Source organism: Caretta caretta, chromosome 7, assembly GCF_965140235.1.
Source record: "Caretta caretta isolate rCarCar2 chromosome 7, rCarCar1.hap1, whole genome shotgun sequence".
Taxonomy (NCBI): domain Eukaryota; kingdom Metazoa; phylum Chordata; order Testudines; family Cheloniidae; genus Caretta; species Caretta caretta.
This window is the reverse complement of record NC_134212.1, coordinates 2,272,091-2,293,364: the sequence shown is the minus strand read 5'-3', so window position 1 is coordinate 2,293,364 and position 21,274 is coordinate 2,272,091. Positions and strand designations below refer to the sequence as shown.

General features: G+C 39.8%; 1 protein-coding gene across 10 annotated transcripts in view; it reads left to right on the top strand.

Annotated features, from left to right (window-relative positions):
- Nucleotides 1–21,274, top strand: part of CFAP20DC (CFAP20 domain containing) — a 227,094-nt gene that overhangs the window by 160,410 nt on the left and 45,410 nt on the right. For all 10 annotated transcript variants that reach the window (XM_075130187.1, XM_075130189.1, XM_075130188.1 and 7 more), the window contains one exon: nt 11,191–11,394. In XM_075130187.1, the coding sequence (XP_074986288.1) occupies nt 11,191–11,394 (204 nt within the window). The remainder of the gene's footprint in view (nt 1–11,190; nt 11,395–21,274) is intronic.

Sequence of the window (21,274 nt, the reverse complement as noted above, 5' to 3'; positions counted from 1 at the left end):
ATGTTACCCATTGTTCTTACAGCAGGTCATCGATTCCAGGTATTCCCAGCAGGAAAACTACTGGATCACACAATCGTTGTGTTGAGATAATATAGGAACAGATAGATTCCCCAAAAGGTTGTTTTAGTGGTATTCCCACTACTTGTGGGCAAGGAACCTATTGCTCCATAATTTCTCTAGCAGTTTTGGGGTTATTTGTCCTATATTGTTTCCAGACTCCCTGAAGTGATAGGCTATTGCTATAATGTTTTGTAATGCCTTTTCTGGAATATAATGCAGATTGTGGACTTTTTTTTCCAAAATATCTTCCCACTACATCAGTGTAATTCTTTTTCTACAGTCCTTTCCCAAGCTACCATGTAACATAGATTCCAGGGACCATTATGATATCTAGTCTAAACACAGGGACAAAAAACTTCCCCAAATTAATTTCTAGAGCAGATTTTTTTTTAGAAAAACATCCAGTCTTGATTTAAAAATTGTCAGTGATGAAGACTCCACCATGCCCCTTGGTAAATTGTTCCAGTGGTTAATTACTCTCATCGTTAAACATTAATGCCTTATTTCCAGTCTGATTCTTTACCTTCTGTTACTTCATAGCTACCTGCTCTGTTTCTGACTCGGAGGGCTTTGATGCTAAAAGGAAGTGAATTCCTTTCTATGATTAACGCTCCTGTACAAGTAAATTGTTAGTTAAAACCTAGAATGGAATACTTGTGGCACCTTAGAGACTAACCAATTTATTTGAGCATAACCTAGAATCTAAATCTTAAAAAAACCTAAATCTTTGTTTTTGTGGCTCAGATCAAACTTGCAGAGTGTTAGAATTTAAAAAATATCATTCTTCTTCGAGTGCCGGCTCTATGGATGCTCCGCTGTCGGTGTGCTCGCGCCCCTGTGCTGCTGATCAGAGAACTTTGGTAGCAGTTAGGTCTCGCCATGATGCTAGCCAGTGCACACGGGCTACCCCCCTCAGTTTCTTCTCCTTCAGGGATGGGGCAACACATGCTGGGCAACGCTCTCCTTCCCTGGGACAGGGACCTTCTCTATGCCTTTCCTCCATTTCCTCTGCTATCGAAAGTCCTATTAAAAATAAAAAGAGAAGGAGAACATGTCATACTGATCGTTTTGGCAAAATAAGAACAGACTTGGTACCATTACCTGTCACAACTCGTGACAAACCAGGCCATACCTCCTCTCGCAGAATGAAGGATGTACTCTACATCCCAACCTGGGGATTCTCCGCCTAAAGGCTTGGCTCCTTTATGGTTCCAACACATAGAAAGCTCCTGCTTGGAGAAGGTACAAGAGGTATTACTACACAGTAGAGCAGGGAAGGGCAAACTACGGCCCGCAGGTCAGATCCGGCCCGTCAGGGCTTTCAATCAATGTTATCAGGTTCACAACATGACACCTCCAGCTGATATTTGTACACTCCCTGAGGCTGATCTCCATATCAGTCACCTTCCTTGGGAATGGCCCCACCTAAGAAGAAGAGGAAGCTACTCACCTTGTGCAGTAACAATGTGTGTCGCTATGGGTGCTCCACAACCCACCCTCCTCCCCTCTACTTCAGAGTTCTTGTCTGTGACTCTGCGGTAGAGAAGGAACTGAGCGGGGTTAGCCCATGCCTGCTGGCTAGCCTTGTGGCGGGGCACAAGGAGAGACAGCGCATGTGCGGGCCTAACAGACACTGCTACCGAAGTTCTCCAATCAGCAGTGCAGGGACACAAGCACACCTACCTTGGAGCAGCCAAAGGGACACGTCTCGAAGAACCATGGTAACTATACAAGGTGAGTAACTTCCTCTTTCATGGTCCTGATCCTCTGTAAGGTGGACTCAGTGAGACAATTAAAAATAGTAGCACTCAGAAAATGAGCACGTGTAGTCGTTGGGGCACTTCAAGTGCAGTGAAAGAGAAGTTGTGGCTAAAAAGAGAAACAACTGAAAAAACAGGACAGCTACCTCAGGGGTGGAGAATGAAAAACCTCTGCTAATGGTCCTTCCTCTCCAATACCTTCTTGCTGCAGCTGAGAGTAAGAGTGGCAACTAGGCAAAAGTTGTGTAGGTCCACAAAGCACATTGGGGTAAACTGAGGAATCTTGTGAGACTGAAAACTTATTTATTTAACTGAAAACTTCTTCCCGGCAGGAAGGTTTTTTCAAATTTTCAATGCCCTATGAAACGAGTTAATTTCTTCATCTTAAAAAAGTACATGCATGTTTTTTGTTGGCTGAACTGGTTAGTTTTTAAACATGGAAGGGAAGAGCTGTCATTTTTCCTTTGGTCTCAAATGTTTGGTTACAATTTCTAACAGAATGGTTAGACTCTTAATGATAGTACTCTTGTGTATAAAGTTACTAACATGCATAAAATGTGTTTGCAAGATGGATGTGGCGGTATATGGATGGCTGATACGATTTTTTTTTATTGCCACAAAATATATATATAGCGGATCTGACAGACTTACTATTATTTATTATTATTTGCATTACTGTAGCACCTAGGAGCCATAGTCATGGATCAGGACCCCATTGTGCGAGGCATTGTAAAACAGAGAACAAAAAGGTGGTCGCTCCCCCAGGATCATACATTCTAGGTATAAGACAAGAGACAACAGATGGATACAGACAGAAGGGGGGAAATACAGTGGGACAATGCTCATCAGCATGATAGGCAGCATTTTTTGACAGACTTACACGTATAGTATTTGATCAAAGTTTGAAAATATTTTTTCCACTTGGAAGTCTTTATTTGGTAGTCCTCTGATGCTTCTCTTTGTGGTACTGCTGTTCCACATTGTGTCCCAAAATTGAAAAGATGCTGATTCACTTTCAATATTGCCTTGTTTTACCATTAGAAAACAGGCTCCATTAACAAATAAAATCTTATATTTTTTCTGATATTAGAGTATTATAAAAATATAGATCATTCCAGGCATTCTAAAGTTAATAGAGAATCATAGAAATGTAGCCCTGGAATGGACCTCAAGAGGTCATCAAGTCCAGCCCAAAGCCCTGAGGCAGGACCAAGTAAACCTAGACCATCCCTGATAACATGTTTGTCCAACTTGTTCTTAAAATCCTCCGGTGATAAGAATTCCACAACCTCCCTTGGAAACCTGTTCCAGAGCTTAAACACACCTTTTGTTAGAAAGTTTACCTAATATCTAATTGATATCTCCCTTGCTTCAGATTAAGTCCATTACACTTGTTGTACCACCAGTGGACAGGGAGAACAATTGATCACTATGTAAGGCGTACATTTTTAACAGTGAGAGTAATGAACCTTTGGAATGAAATTGGATGTTCTAGGAGTTCTTTTGGGGGAGGTCTATGGCAATGTGTCTCCTGCGCCTCTTTGCAGCACATGTGATGAAACCGTCCTCTTTATAACAGCCCTTAACATATGTACAGACTGTTATTAGGCCCCCTGCAGTCGTCTTTTCTCAGGACTAAACATTCCCAGGTTTTTTCATCTTTCCTTGTAGGTCAGGTTTTCTAAACCTTTGTTGCTCTACTCTGGACTCTCTTCAGCTTACCCACAGCTTTCCTAAGGTGTAGCACTCAGAATTGGACACTTTACTCCAGCTGAGGCCTCACCAGAGCAGAGCAGGACAATAATCTCCCATATCTTTCATACAACACTCCTATTAATAAACCTCAAAATTATATTAGCCTTTTTCCCAACTGCATCACGTTGTTGACACCTATTCAATTTCTGAAACACTATATCCCCAAAACCCCTTTTAGCAGTAGTGTCACCTAGCCAGTTATTCCCCCTTTTGTAGTTGTGCAGTTGATTTTTCCTTTCTAGGTGTAGTACTTTGCATTTGTCTTTGAATTTCATCATTATGATCTCAGACCAATCCTCTAATATGTCGTGGTTGTTTTGAATTCTAATCCTGCCCTCCAAAGTGCTTGCAACCCCTCCCAATTTGGTGTCATCTGCAAATTTTATAAGCATACTCTCCACTCCATTATCCAAGTCATTAATGAAAATATTGAATAGTTCCAGACCCAGGACTGAAGGACCCCATTAGGTACGTCCTCCCAGTCTGACAGCAAACCATTGATGATTACTCTTTGACTACACTCTTTGAACTAGTTGTGTACCCACCTTATAGTAATTTCATGTAGTCCGCATATCCTTACTTTGCTTAGGAGCATGTTATGTGGAACTGTATTAAAAGCCTAACTCAATCAAGTAGGGATGTAAAATGTTAAGCGGTTAACCGATAGGTAGTAGTCTTACCATTAATATATTGCAGTTAATGTTTAAAACAGATTGGTAAAATAGTGTTGTGATGCAGTACCTACTGTGCACATTAAAAACTCCACGGCAATAGCCGGAGGGCACTGGAGCTTGCAGAGCTCTCGCAGCTTGGGGCACCGCTGAATCAGCCTGTGCCTGGCAGAGAGGGCACTGCTTGGGGCAGCCCTGCGCCCCCTCCGCTCTGCTTCTCTTGCCGCTGGCTGCGGCAGTGGGTCTGCCCAGGCACCACTGGATCTGCCGGAACACTTGGATCTGCCCTGGCACCGCTGCTCTCCCAGCAGCAATGCGCCGAACTAGCTGCTAGGCAGCGCCTAGTAATTGGGAGAGCGAGGGGTGAGATCAGAGCATGCCCAGCCATGCACATGCAAACGATCCCCTAGCCCACTGTACTCCACCTCCCAGGAGAGACAGCAGAGTGCCCCCCCGCCAAGCCAGGGGTAGGTTGTGAGCTTGTTAACGAGTAAACGGTTAACCAATATAATTTTTGTCGTTTAAAGGGGTAGTTTTTTAAATGATAGTTGCATCCGTAAAATCAAGACGTATCATGTCTACTGCTTCCCCTTATCACCTAAGCAAGTAACCCTGTCAGAGAAGGAAATTAGGTTGGTTTGGCATGATTTGAGAAGAGAGATGATTTGAAATTGACTTTTCTGTACATTATTTTAAAGTCAGAACACATACAGTCCTAGATCTAGGAATGTTTTTACATTGTATGCACCGAAAACCTGGGCTCCCATTGAGTTTCAGGAAAACATGCTGGAAGTGAGACATTGTTAAATGTAACCAGACAGTCCCATTTTAATATGATTGTCACTGGTAACTAGTCTTTATATATTCCATGTTGAAACATGTTTCAGTGTTCTGAGAATCCAAAAGAAAGTGAAGTAGCTTTATGACACAGGTAGTTTCATGCCAAAATGAGAGTTTACATAGAAGCAGTGTCTTCTGTTCATCTCATACAGAGCACTGGTAAAAATGCTTAAGCAACTCTTAATGAAATTGATTGGAAAACTACTTAGGAAACTTTAAGGACCTGGTTGCTTGCAATGTTTTATTCATGTTTTAATAGAGTTCTCTATTATTATGGTCAAATATTTTTAATTAAGAAGGAAGTACAGCCTTCTGGGTAATATTGAAACCATGTAGATAGCTGGTAATTAAACTTTTCCGCACGTATAACTGCATTCAAATAATACTGAATAAATCACATGAACCTAGTACAATGCAAATGTCATTACATACATCTTTAAACTGAAAAAATGTCTTTAAATAACAGGTTTTGTCAATCCAGCAAAGTTCAGGCACTTAATAAATGTTTCTTATCATAAGGAGAGGATATACAGAAACACAAGATAAACTTTTAATTACTAACTGAAGTATTCAGTTTAGAAAAATTTAAGTGCATGGCAAAAATATTTTTACATCAAAAATGCCTTATAAAATACAAAGTGAACTTAATTTCAAATTCAATTTTCAAATTCTCTCTTTGAAAATCAACTAAGAAATTATGAATCCTATCAAAGCATTATGTGGTGGGCATCTGAAGCGGCAAAATAATTTCCCCCAAATTTTGTTTTATTTAATAATAAAGAGGTTATTGTAGGGAAGGATAAAGGAGAGAGAGAATGAGCCAGTCCTCTCTTCTCTAAATGTTTTAATTGCCTGAAAAATAAGTGTGTTAGTGGGGAGGGAAACCAATTGCCAAAACCTTGATATTTTCAGATAAGCACAAAAAGATTCAAAAGACAAAACTGTGCTGTGTGTTTCGAATTCTTATAAAAAGATTCCAAAGTGTAAGCTCTTTCTGTAGAGACTTAAGAGAAGAGGCAAATGTCAGGATAAAAAGCAGTTTCCCCTTAAGTAAAGGGGAAGGATAGTGAACATTCTATTATTTGAGCTCTGAAAGAGACTGCAGGTGTTTCATGAGTTCATGCCATCTGAATAACTCCATGCCAGTCAGTCACTACATAGGAGGATTGACAAATATGATGGAAGTTCCGATAAAACAAAAAGTTAATCAGTGGGAGAATCGACAGAAAAGCTTTTAACAACTTCAGCAAGATTAATAAAATAGATATTTACAGTAGCTAAAGCTCACATAGATGATTGACACACAAAATGAAAAAGCAGGTTTTTCACACTAATGTCTTGATGTTACTAATAGAACCTCAGATTATTGCATACGTATTCTATTCTGTAAGGGTCTAGAGAATCTGGCTTGTGCTATTGTAGGATTAAACTGTGGTGATAGTTATCACATACTACAGGAGAAGAGCCTGGAGCTAAAAATACAATGTTAAAATGTTCAGGACAGTTACCCAGAAATCATAAGAATGGATGCCTTTAAAAATAGATTAGAAAGACTATCAGGTGCAAAAATTCCCGGATTAAAATGTGTCCAGATTCACAAAGGTGAGTAGAGGGCCAGCCCTCAGGCAAGGAGCGTCTTTAGGAGCCCTCCCCCCATTTGTTAAACTTTTGAATACCTTATTTTTATTGTATTTGTAGTCTATTTCGCGACTTTGCAGGATTTACATGCCTGATTTATTCCTGTCATATAAGATGATAAATTTGCATGCTAGGATCTGTAAATCTGTATTTACATCTCACTGACTGGCGATGCCCCACCCCATATATACCTATGGGGGAATGGCTGACAACATTCTAGAAGGTTTGAGGAAAACGTAGTTCTCAGAAAGTCTGGAAGGCTCCATGAGATTCTGCAAAGGTCCAGAACGTTCTAGGAGGTCAGTGAAAAATGAATCCACCTACGGAATACCGGAAACATGTTACTTCAAACATTCTATTTTCCCTTTTGCCGCTAACAACAAAACCAGGTTGCCTGGGTCACCTGCCCCTAAATCCAGCCCTGGGTGAGTATCACCTCCTCAGGTAGGAGACCTTATCCAGTTTATCAGAGAAGTATAGAGAGAATTGATTCAACTTCTGTGCAATATTATGAAACCAAAGTAATCTCCCCGATCAGGACAAATATAGCTACTTCTGCACTGATTTCCTGAAAGTCACTGGTTAACCGTAAATGTTTGAGACATCTGAACATTCTGAACAGAGAGAAGATTGTTTAAGTCCCATTGCTTTTCCACATTGGACCGAACAAGGGAATTCTTGTAGATCACATTTAGTCTCAAGTGGTAACAGTAATCTTGCACATTCACATCCCTGACTCCTGGATTCTGCAATGATGTAAAATCTTGTGGACCATGGAAGACTTGGCAAGACTACCTGGCTGGCTGTCTCAGAAAATAGTGTCCCAGTGTTTAAGACTATATTGTAGGAAAATCTGATAATCCAAAGACCTGTTCTCTATAGAGGAATATGGCAAAGGGCTTGAGATGTGTGATAAAAATGGAGAATTTTTAGCAGTAAGACTTTAGAATTAGATGTCATCCCCTAGTGCCCTTTCATTATAAACCCTGTATTGTAGTAATATCTTGACCACCTCAGATCACTTCAGACTGAAACTTGGCTTGCTGGTTGTCAGGTTGCAGGCACATTTCTTTCCCCCCTTTCAAAATTTGTTTAAATTGGTTCTGTTATTTTGATGCAAATCTTCTTTGGATCAGAGTGTCAAGCACTTTTTGACAGTGATGAAAGAGGCTTGGACTGAAAAAAAACATTGTAATACAAAATTTACACTTTTTAAAATAGGTTAACATAAATTTATTACTAAAACTGCCATTCCCAACTGCAAAAGCCACTCCAGGTGCTTTACAATATAAAGGCACTCTAAAAACAAACACTCTGTAAAAACATTGATAAATTGTATACATATGTAACAAATTGAGGTGGTCCAACACAAGACAAAAGGCTGGCAGAGGTGATGGGGAGGTTAATAAATAAGGGTAAAAAGACAATAAATACAACAACAGGAGCAAAGGCAAAAGACACAAAAAGAGCCAAAATTATATAATTGACTATAAACTTGGGGAAATGGACAAGGCTTATTTCGTGGTTGTATGGTTCAGAAAAACTGCAAAATGAGTGTATATGTGCACTTGAAAAATTGAAAAGCTGAAAAACTCTAGATCAAAGTATTTAAAATGCTTTTGGGGCAGGAACTTTGGCTTTCTGTATGTGAATACCACCTAGCTCTTTGTGGGTGTTGTACATAAATAATAATAATAATTAATAACAATGGGCAGAGAGACGCATACCAAAGCTTTGTCATTGACTTACTAGCTGTTTTTCAAACAGTTGAGGGGGCAGCAAGTTTAAATGTTCCAGCTTACAAAGCCTTTTTCAAGAATGAACTGCCAGGAAATAACAACTAGTTGTCAACTCAAAGAGATCTTGATGTTCTGAAATATATTTTGTCTTGTATATTTCAGCTTTTTGGCATTGTGATTTTTAGAGTTGAGTGCATTTTGCTGGGCATAATTTCGGGCACTGTGACTCCATCAATGGGCTCAGGGCACTGTAGGATTTTTTTTTCAGTGCTATAATATGGAAAGTTTGAGCTAATGCAACAGTCAGGCTCAAAAAATTGTAAGGCTGGCCTAATTAGATGACGTTTTCAAAAATAATAAATGGGTTCTCCTTATTTGCTTCTGGTTTTTGAGTCTGACTGTTGCATAGCATCCAAAAATTACAAATGATTTAGCTCAGACTTTCCTGATATTATAACTGTAAAACAGTGATCACCCTTAAAAAGTTTCATTTGCCAACAGAGACCATAATTTCGTTACTGTAATTAAAACAGGAAATAACATTATCTTGGACACCATTGGGTGGTAGCTGTTGACTCTTTCATGGTGACCACAATGCACAAGTAAAATATGCTATGTACCTACTGTCTTTGAAACTGAATATTAAAGCAATAGCATTCTAGAAACTGAGTTAAAAGTAAGGTCATGTCTGCTGTGTGATCATCTTGTTTAAAAAAAAAGGGTGGGGGGGCTTGTCCCTGAGTCCTTCATCCAAATTTCCGTTACCCCTGTTGTTGTGTAGTGTGCTGCATGCTGTGTAGTTGTGCTTCAGTACACAGGGCCATATCCCAGCACTCATTTTTATGAGGAAGTGGTGTACTATCCCCATAATCCTGCAGTGTCTGGCTCTGGACTGAGCTAATTGATCCTGAGGACAATAAAACCTGGAGTGGAAGGGGAGCTGAGGAACAATAATGCTATTCCTGTCAACAACCCTGTATTCCATAAAGGACTCTTTACCAGAGGTACTGGTAAGCATCCAAGACAGAGGAAAGCACCACATGGAGATCTAAATCATTTTCTTTGTTGAGTGATATGTAATCATCTGTAGTGAAAGTGATCCATTTTACAATTGGTTGCATGTGAAAAGCTAAGCAGTATGGGTACAAATCTAGGCGATCAGATTTCCCTTTCTTTCTTGATCTCTTTAAAGAGAGGGGAAGTTGTTGACTGTGTGCAAAATCTTTTGAAACTTGTATATCTTAGGCGTCTGCCCTGTAATTAGAAAAGGAGTACTTGTAGCACCTTAGAGACTAACCAATTTATTTGAGCATGAGCTTTCGTGAGCTACAGCTCACGAAAGCTCATGCTCAAATAAATTGGTTAGTCTCTAAGGTGCTACAAGTACTCCTTTTCTTTTTGCGAATACAGAATAACACGGCTGTTACTCTGAAACCTGCCCTGTAATTGAGCCCATATCATCTTTTAATAAAACAGGCCCTTAGATGTTTACAGACATTTTTAAAAGCAAATGTAAAGCTTATTGAAGTTGCCAGTTTGATGGCATTGGAGGCTGATGTGTCTCTCAACACAACAAACACAATATAAGTGTCAAGGCAAGTTTCCTTGCGCTGCCTCACCAGTGTGCCTCAAATCCAGCCTGATGGGACTGCCTGTCATGTGAGAGGTAACCAAAACATCACTGGTGAAATTACTGATAAGGATGACAGCAATTGTTACTTCTGATGTTAAGATCTGTTTATAGGAACTGGACTACGATCACTAACGCCATTTGTGGTACTGAAGTGGGTTGCAGCACAACATCATGTTATAGGAATTTCAAGTACCTGAAATCCTCGACGTTATTTTGGATTCACTTTTTAAGTAAAAATTTTTCGGTCACTTTTGAAGCTCCAATGAACAGCTCTTTAAAAAATCAAATGAAAACCCACCTTTGAATGAAATGGAAGCTTCAGCAGTCCCCCTTAGTTCTTAGATTTCCTCTTTTGGGAAGCAGGTATCCCTGCAGCCTCATTTAAAAACTTTATTTTTCACTGAAAAGACTATTTCAACACAGGTAATGGTGAGCTTTCACATTTCTGTCATAGAGGTTTCCATGTGTGCCACAGGTCAGCCTCACGAATGTAATGCAGGCCACACAATAGCTAATGGAGGTTTGCAGCACTTTAGAAATCCTATGAACCAACCTCTTTTAAATGATCAAAAACATGAACTAAAATGTACATTTTAAAATAAATGTCACTTTATGCTACCAAGTGGCCAATATATCTTTCCAGAATCCAGATCTGTCTTAAAAACCCTGTGTTTGCTATAGTTTGTGTGAAACTACATACATTTTCTTTTTTGTGACCTTTATGACACCATGGTAAACATGTGGTTGAGTCCAAGTTAAGTTACCTTGATTTTTTTTGTCTAAACCTTATTGTAGTCTCTATGAGGAACAGCAGATTCACCATGCACTGTTGATTCAACCTGCCCTCCATAGCAGTATTTGTTTTTATGTTGCTTCTTATCTATGAATCTGTGGAAGTATTTATGCTTGATCTTCAGAGTGGAACAAGGAGTCTGTTCATTAACCCTGTCTACTAAATATTTTGCTTTTCTCCTTCTAGGTTAGCTTCTTCTTGAAAATATATTTAGGCTTATCCAAGTGATCTGTTTTGTTCATGTATTCTCTTCCATTATCCTTTCTAGATTAACTGTTGCATGTGCAATTTTATTTCATAGGAGTATGATTGGAGAAACTACCAGCCAAGCATATTGAGTGCATCTGAACTACAGATGTTGGCTAGTATGAAGAGACAACAAAATGAAGAGCTAGAGGATAATGGGATCTCACACGGACTGAGTGCATCTCAGATTGACAACTGTAATGTCAGCATCAGTACAAGCAGTGATGAAACAACAACCTGGAACTCTTGTCTCCCCCCAGTAAGTTTAAATCTTAGAGTGCTCTAAAAATGTTTAAATGAATGTTCAGTAAAAGTCTTCACCAATTTTGAGGTATAACAACAGAATAACATTTCAGCAGTCATACAGAGATACTTACAGAAGCTAGCATAAAGTTAGACAATTCTTAGTCCATTTATCTAAACACTTCTAGTTTTTATTTAATAGACTCATAGACTTTAAGGCCAGAAGGGACCATCATGATCAGTCCAGCGGTTTGCTGCCTGCAGGTTGCATGCGGCACAATTAGCACACAGCCCAATTAGCTCAGCTGTGTGCTAAAGGCCAGCCCAATGGCCTCGCGGGGTTGGGGGTGTGGGGCTGCCATCCAGCCCCACACAGTGGGGATCTGGGGTCCAGGGTTCCTGGCTGGCCCCATGGGCTCCAGGATCCGGGGCTGCCGTCCAGTCCCACAAGCTCCAGGATCCAGGGCTGCCAGCTGGCCCCATGCGGTGGGGGTCCAAGGCTCCTGGCCAGCCTCACGGAGTCAGAGGCTCCCAGCCAGCTGGCCCCATGGGGTAGGGGGTCCAGGGCGGGCAGCCTGCCAGCCCTGTTGGCAGGTGTCTGGGGTCCAAGCTTAGAGTTTGGACTGCGCCTGCCCTGCCACCCAGCCCCTGTGGCCCAGTAACACATTGTGGCCCGCATATGTTCCCGGCTGCCCAGCAGAGTGGGATCCGGGTTACCCCGCCACCCAGCGGTGTGCAGGTATGCAGCCCACAATGATAAATAAGTTGAGAACCACTAAGTTTAGTCTGGCCTCTTGTACATTGCAGGCCACAGAACCTCGCCCACCCACTCCTGTAATAGACCCCTAACCTCTGACTGAGTTACTGAAGTCCTCAAATCATGGTTTAAAGACTTCACGTTACAGGGAATCCACCATTTACATTAGTTTAAATCTGCAAGAGACGTGTTCCCCATGCTGGAAAGGAAAGCAAAAATCCTCCAGGATCTCTGTGAATCTGACCTGCAGGAAAATTCCTTCCCAACCCCAAATATTACAGTCAGTTGGACCCTGAACATTTTGGCAAGACCCAACAGCCAGACACATGGGAAAGAATTCTGTAGTAACTCAGAGCCCTCCCCATCTAATGTCCCATCACCGGCCTTTGGGGATATTTGCTACTAGCCATCGCAGAACGGCTACGGGCCATTGTAGGCAGTTTCATCAGACCTTCCCCTCCATACATTTATCAAGCTAAGTCTTGAAGCCAGTTAGGTTTTTTTTACCCGCACTGCTCCCTCCTTGGAAGGCTGTTCCAGAACTTCGCTTCTTTGATGGTTAGAAACATTCATCTAATTTCAAGCCTAAATTTGTTGGTCAGTTTATATCCATTTGTTCTTGTGTCCACATTGACGCTTAACTTAAATAACTCCTCTCCCTCCCTGGTATTTATCCCTCTGATTTATTTATAGAGAGCAGTCGGATCTCCCCTCAGCCTTTGTTTGGTTAGGCTGAACAGCCTTTGTTTGGTTAGGGTTAGGGTCAGGGCAACAAAAATGATTAGGGGGCTGGAACACATGAGTTATGAGGAGAGGCTGAGGGAGCTGGGATTGTTTAGCCTGCAGAAGAGAAGAATGAGGGGGGATTTGATAGCTGCTTTCAACTACCTGAAAGGGGGTTCCAAAGAGGATGGCTCTAGACTGTTCTCAATGGTAGCAGATGACAGAACGAGGAGTAATGGTCTCAAGCTGCAGTGGGGGAGGTTTAGATTGGATATTAGGAAAAACTTTTTCACTAAGAGGGTGGTGAAACACTGGAATGCGTTACCTAGGGAGGTGGTAGAATCTCCTTCCTTAGAGGTTTTTAAGGTCAGGCTTGACAAAGCCCTGGCTGGGATGATTTAACTGGGAATTGGTCCTGCTTTGAGCAGGGGGGTGGACTAGATGACCTTCTGGGGTCCCTTCCAACCCTTATATTCTATGATTCTATGATTCTAAGCCAAACTCTCCTCTCATAAGATATGTTTTCCATTCCTTTGATCATCTTAATGGCCCTTCTCTGCACCTGTTCCAGTTAAAATTCATCTTTCTTAAACACAGGAGACCAGAATTGCACACAGTATTCCAGATGAGGGCTCACCAGTGCCTTGTGTAATGGCACAAACACTTCCTATATCTACTGGAAATACCTCACCTGATGCATCATAAGATTGCATTAGTCTTTTTCATGAGCATATGTCAAGGTTCCTTCCCCACTCTGAACGCTAGGGTACAGATGTGGGGACCTGCATGAAAACCTCCTAAGCTTACTTTTACCAGCTTAGGTTAAAACTTCCCCAAGGTACAAACTATTTTACCCTTTGCCCTTGGACTTTCGCTGCTACCACCAAACGTCTAACACTGGTATTATTATTATTAGGAAAGAGTTTGTTTGGAAACGTCTTTCCCCCCCAAAATCCTCCCAAATCTTACCCCCTTTTTTCTGGGGAAGGTTTGATAAAAATCCTCACCAATTTGCATATGTGACCAAAGACCCAAACCCTTGGATCTTAAGAACAATGAAAAAAGCATTCAGTTTCTTAAAAGAAGAATTTTAATAGAAGAAAAAGTAAAAAAGAATCACCTTTGTAAAATCAGGATGGTAAATACCTTACAGGGTAATTAGATTCAAAACATAGAGAATCCCTCTCGGCAAAACCTTAAGTTACAAAAAGACACAAAAACAGGAATATCCATTCCATTCAGCACAGTGTATTTTTCTCAGCCATTAAAGAAATCATAATCTAATACATACCTAGCTAGATTACTTACTAAATTCTAAGACTCCATTCCTGTTCTGTCCCCAGCAAAAGCATCACACAGACAGACCTAGACCCTTTGTTTCTCCCCCCACATCCAGCTTTGAAAGTATCTTGTCTCCTCATTGGTCATTGTGGTCAAGTGCCAGCGAGGTTATCCTATCTTCTTAACTCTTTACAGGTGAAAGGGTTTTTCCTCTAGCCAGGAGGGATTTTAAAGGTGTTTACCCTTCCCTTTATATTTATGACAGCATATCACATTGATGGCTTATAATCATCCTGTGATCAATCAGTTACACACAGGTTTTTCTCTTCCTCTGTCATTTTCAATTGGTAAATCCCCAGCTTATAGCAAACATTCTTGTTATTAGTCTCTAAGTGCATGCCCTTGTATCTTCCACTATTACATTTAATCTCATTTCTATTACTTCAGGTTTCAAGGTCATCCCAATCTTTTTATATGATATTCTGGTCATCCTCATATGGCCAATACCTCCCAACTTTGTGTCATCCACAGATTTTATTAGCACAGTCCCACTTTTTGTGGCAAGGTAGTAGTAGATGAAACCATAATAAACCTTGAAAATGCCCTGTGGATAAGAATTAAGACAGAACAACCCTCAGGTGTGGGTCCAGTCTTGCATTAGTTGTCCCTCACCATAAGTTATTGAGACCTGAGTAATGCTCTAATTTATGTAACTACCAGCAGCCAAAAGGGAAAATATATGAACTGAGATTTGCCAGAATGCAGAATCATTATAGCAGTCTTCCATAAAGAATGATCAATGCTACATTTCAGCTTTGTGGTGGGCTAGAGAGTAGAGGTTTAAAGGGAACAGAAATGTATTGATAAATTTGTTACTGTCTTAATAAAAGCCTGATTTACAAACTAGTATTTTGGGGGAGGGCAGATAAATATAGCTTTCCTCTAATTGTTCATAACACACTGACACTGTGCACTTCCTTGCATCCCAAGTCCTACATATGGTTTTCTTAGTAGACACTTGATTAGACCCATGCAAAGAGCCTGATCCTTAAGTGCCTACTCGCAGAAGCAGTCCCGTTGAGCTGAATGAAACTGCTTGTATCAGTAAGTCTGCAGGATTGGACCAGTAGGTTTCAGGCAAATGAAGAGCATATAAAACTCATTAATTTTTAAGTAATTATCAGGAAATTGATACGATTATTGAGACCTGTCAGGCTTGGTTTTACATATATTACATGATTTAAAAAAAAAACTTTTACTATAAAATGTATTTCTCCGATATTTAGCAAAGCATGGTATAAATGCAAAGAGTTTTCTTTGATCTCACTACTTTGATCATCTTCTGTATGTTTCAGACTAAAGTCTTCAGTTAAAGGATTTAGATATAGCTAAATTAGTCATTTAAAATTGTAATTTGATATAGCTGTAGTTACTCAGAATATTCTTTTGTGGCCATCTCTGCCTACATAAATCAAACCAATAAGGAAATGTAGTGAACTTTGGCAGAGGCAGATTTTTCAAGGTTTCTAACTTAAGTCCAAATTCAATTAAAAGTAATATTTCAAATACCTGAATCATGCAAGACGCAAGTAATGAATTGGTGAGTCTTATCTGTGCAACTTTGTGTAGTCGTCTGCTCTACTCTCTGCAAACTGGGTCGTGGGGTTTTAAAATTGTTAGATTGTAGTAGGAGGTTTTTTTGTTGTTTTAATTTAGAAAGTGAATGTAACATTTCTGAAAAATGCCAGATGGACATCACTAGAAATGTTATGCAGTGTTGCTGTAGCCGTGTCGGTCACAGGATGTTAGTGAGGCAAGGGGTGTGCGGTCATATCTTTTATTGACCCAGTGTCTGTTGGTGAGAGAGACAAGCTTTCGAGCCACAACTGAAGGAAGAGCTCTGTGTGGCTTGAAAGCTTGTCTCTCTCACCAACAGACATTGGGTCAATAAAAGATATTACATCGCCCACCATGTATAACTAGAAATTGAAAAAAGAAAAGGAGTACTTATGGCACCTTAGAGACTAACCAATTTATTTGAGCATGAGCTTTCGTGAGCTACAGCTCACTTCATCGGATGTGCATGTGCATCCGGTGAAGTGAGCTGTAGCTCATGAAAGCTCATGCTCAAATAAATTGGTTAGTCTCTAAGGTGCCACAAGTCCTCCTTTTCTTTTTGCGAATACAGACTAACATGGCTGTTACTCTGAAACCTAGAAATTGAAAGTCTTCGTATGTCCATCCAACCCCTTCCTTACACTCCCCTAACAACATACCTCCACCTAGGGGAACATCCTGTAGCAATAAAATGGTAGTTTATATCCATGCCCATTCATTCAATTATTGTTATCTTTTTCTGAGCGAGCTGCCAGGGTGCCATTTAGTGCCAATTTTGATCATAGATTTTGGGGTGTGGATTTACATGTATTAGAAACTGGTCAGAAATCATCAACTGTTATATACTTATGTATTTGGAAAGAGGGATAATGTACTTGTATCACATGAGGATGATGAATTACTTCGCAGTCCATTCGTAACTAAGGAGGATGTTAAACAGCAGTACTAGGGATAAACATTTTTAAAACATGAGGTCTGGATACCTTGCACCAATAGACCTAAAAGCGTTTGCTGAAGAGCTCTCTGGGCTGCTGATGTTAATTTTTAATAAATCTTGGAATACTGGAAAAATATCAGAAGGCTGGAAGAGTGCTAATGTTGTGCCAATATTCCAAAAGGGCAGGCAGGATGATCCAGGTAATAGGCCAGTTAAAATCCCTGGCAAAATACGGAAAAACTGTTACATGATTCAGCTGATAAAAGCATTAAAGGATGGGAATATAATTAATTAATGCCAGTCAATATGGTTTTATAGAACATAGGTGTAGTCAAATGAACCTGACTTAATGTTCTGATGAGGGCATACTGTCACAAAATAAGGTGGTGGTATGTTCTATAATTAGATTTCACCAACCCAGTAACAAGTGAGAACTCCTGGATCACTATACCAGTCTTACCATGGAGTCACAAACAGTCCCCTTAGACTCTCCAATCTATCTTGCCACCTGGACTGAGTGATAATGGTCACTTACACCAAAAATCATATCACATTTAGGTTGCTCCCAGACCCAAGTCTAGTCATTTACCCCAGATTGATTGGTACCAAAGATTTTACACCAAAGACAACGCTGGTAGCCAATTCTATAGTTGGTAGCCAATTCTATAGCCAATTCTAAAGGTTTCTTCGCTAAGAAAAGGAAATGAGAGTTATTGAGAAATTAAAGCAGGTAAAATATATGTACAGGTGAGTCGCAGTCTATAATTCCAAACAGCAACAGAGATGATGTAGTCTGCCAGTTTCCCAAACGTCTCTCAGGGCTACCCAGAATAACTCTTTATTCAGTTATTCCACCTTGTGAGAATCCAAACGGTCCAGAGATGAAGGATCTTTCCCTGAATCCCTACTTATAGCTTCTTCTCACAGAAAACAATTTGACAGGGTCACTACCCACATTGGCTCTTCCTTTGGTGATGGAGAATGAGGAATGCATTTAGAGTCTTTGACCTCCAGGTATCACACAAAATCACCACTTGCTTTGAAATTAGCGCTTTTCTGTTAAAATTCTTCATTTGAATTCCACAAGGCCTCTTTTTCATTCAGTGGGTTATTTAATTACAGGATATACATAATGTAAATGTTTACTACTATGATATCATAGGATACAGATAAATGAAAACAATGCAAGTAACACCCCATTAGTTTTCATGGAGTTTAAACACCAAATACACTCTTATACATTTAACAATCACTTTGATTTATGCTAATACACAAGTGAATTGGCCTGGCTTCCAACCATCATTTGTAAACATTCAGTGAGGCCTGGGGCTTTGGCATGAGCTGACACCTAGTTTGCCAGCATCACAATGAGATTACATGGTTGGCTGATAAAGGTAGTTTTGTAGCGGTAATTAATATACTTAGGATTTTGTACAGCGCTTGATTTAGTACTGTATGACATTTTCATTAATAAATTAGCACTATACAATATCAATAAAGCACATTTTAAATTGATTAAAAACTGGCTAACTAACAGATCTCAGAAAGTAGTTGTCATCAGGAAATTATCAAATGATGCAGGGATCAGTTCTAGGCCCCATGCTATTCAACATTTGTATCTGATCTGGAAGTAAATATAAAATCACTGCTGAAGACACAGAGATTGGTGGAGTGGAAAATAATGATGAGGGACAGGGAAGTCAATCAGAGTGATTTAAGCTCAGCACAAACAAAATGTGTTTTAATATAATCAAATGCAGTTTAGGAACAAAGAATGCAGGCCATACCTGCAGGTTGTGGGGGCTGTATCTTGGAAAGCAATGGCTCTGAAAAAGTTTTAGGGATCATAGTGGACAAACAATTGACCATGAGTTCCCAATGCAATGCTGTGGTAGAAAGGGCTAATGTGGTCCTGGGATATATTAACAGTGAGTGGTGAGTAGAAGCAGGGAGGTGATTTCACCTCTGTGTATGGCATTGGTGAGACAGATATTAAAACATTGCATATAATTCTGGTGTCCACATCTTAAACAGGATGTTGAAAAATTGGAGAGGGTGCAGAAAAGAGCCACAAAAATTATTCCAGGGTTAGAGGAAATGCCTTACAGCAAGAGACTTAGCATCGGTCTGTTTAGTTAATCAAAAAGAAGATTGAGAAGCGATTTGATTACAGTGTATAAGTATCTTCACAGGGAGCAAATACAAGGTACTAAAAGCTTTTCAGTCTGGGAGAGAAAGGCATAGCAACCAGTGGGGGAAGCTGAACTCAGACAAATTCAAGTTAGAAATAAGGGACACATTTTTAACAGTGAAGGTGATTAATCCTTGGAACAAGGTTAATCTCTTGATATCTCCAGATCAAGACCGGATGCCAGCCTGGAAGATGCTTTGGTCAAACACAAGTTATTGGGCTCAGTAGAGGAGTAACGGGGTGAAATTTAATGGCAGTATATGCAAGAGGTCAGGCTAGATGATCTAACAGCCTTAACATCAATTAATCTATGAACTAATGTCTTAGCTAATGGACAGAGTTTTCATTGAATCCAGACATTAAGCAGAACTCAAATGTGCAGTAGACTTGTGCTACTCCATGGTCACGCAGGGTAACTGACAGTTCAAAATTCAGCCTATTCGGAGTCCGTGTGGAGCTCCCTTCTAAAGTGAGCAGGAAGTGTTTGCAGACTGTTCTCCTCTCTTCCCTGCACTGTGCTGCTGTATGGCTACAGGTGAATGTCACCCTACATAAATAAAGGCCTTCATTTCTTCAGCTTCCATTCTGTGTTGAAGTTCAGAATTTGTGTAACTAAAAGCTAGTTTGTATTTACACTGGGATTGATTTTCATCAGTCCCAAAGAGTCAGGGGAGCTGCAGATGCTAAAAATCAGGACCTTAATAAATATTATATTTATGTGCAAACCACAGAAAAGCTACTGTGTACCTGCATCCGTCTTCCATTTGTACACATCGGCATGGTTCATCTGCACAATGTATCGGAAACAAATTAGAACTAATCTGTACATTATACTTTATAAAATTAAGGACAATCTGAAAAATTGTTCCTGGCTATGATTAACCTTGAGAGATTACTTCATTTCTAGGTAGTCTTCTTCTGTTGATTTAAAGCATTAACGTCTTTTCCTCTCTATTAAATTGATAATGTTTTTGCAAATCATATTCCTCCATTAAGTCTATTCTTATTTTTCCACAAAAATTATCAACAGCTCTTCCCCAAAAGGTAAGCCTTTTTGTTCTAAATGCTGGGTAATTTTATCCCTTGATGTAATCTATAGCAACAGCGCCACCAGAAGGCATATTTTATCTCTTTCATCTTTGGAATACACTGTATTTTCTATAAAGTAGTATAGTGTATAGGTATGTTACCTAGTAAACGTATGTAATATTTTACTTGTAACATGTTTTTTGTGACTTTAAATTTTCCATCATTTTGCCTGTTGTAGTCTGATTTTCAGTTTCATTTAAAAGATGCCCATCTATTTTTGGCTTTAATGAGGTTCAAAAAAACCCTTCTGAACTCCAAAGGTATATAGATCATATTGCTAAGTTGCAGTTAAAGCAAATGAACAGATGTTCTTATACAACTATAAAATTGATATACTAAAAACTGAATTTTATGGCTAATAATAGTTTTCCAAGAACTGAAATGTAATATCTATGCTGTCAAAAGAAATTGTTGAAATAGAAGTTGTTTAGCAGCTGTTCTAAACTGTGACAGCTCAAAAGGAATAAAATAGTTTTAGGTACTGTACATTACCCAGCATAGCTGTCAGCTGTAGATATTTTTTAAAACGTTGAATTTTGCCTTGAAGGTGATTGATTCCTAAGGCTTTATAAAATGTGAAAATTAAAAATTGCTTAGATTCCAAATCAGTAATAGAATATTTATGTAGAATTAAAAAATACAAGTATTTTAAAAATGAAAATATTTTACACTGCATCCCGCCTGACCTTTTTCAAAGAGATGAAATACACATACAGGTGTTGCGCAATCCTGTGGAATATTTGCTGCTATACACTTCATCCTCCTATTCCAAAAAGTCAAAATGTCTGTTTCTGGTCTGCCTCCACCCAGAAATAGACCTACCTGGCAGGCCTTGCTGGCCCCATTTCTCAGACAGTTGGTGCCAGTCAGTTTTAGACAGCAGTGCAGCATTCGCTGTCTGGAGATCCTCCACATCCCCTTTGTCATTCTGTCTCCAACCTTGTGAGTTGACGAGTACTCGGCCAGATTGAAGCAGCTTTCTTATCTCCTAGACATAACAGCAGTGAAGCTTGTCTCTCACAACAAACAGTGCTCAGGGCTCTGCTCCATATTCTTCACAGTAACAAAAAGAATCTGGGGAGGGGGTCTTGGCCATCTGATTTCTCAAAAGCCAGAAAAGATTAATGAAGATGAAATTCAGGATGGAGACTGGCTTGCACTATCATATATAAAGAAAAGGAGGCCTTGTGGCACCTTAGAGACTAACCCATTTATTTGAGCATAAGCTTTCGTGAGCTACAGCTCACTTCATCGGAACTGTAGCTCACGAAAGCTTATGCTCAAATAAATGGGTTAGTCTC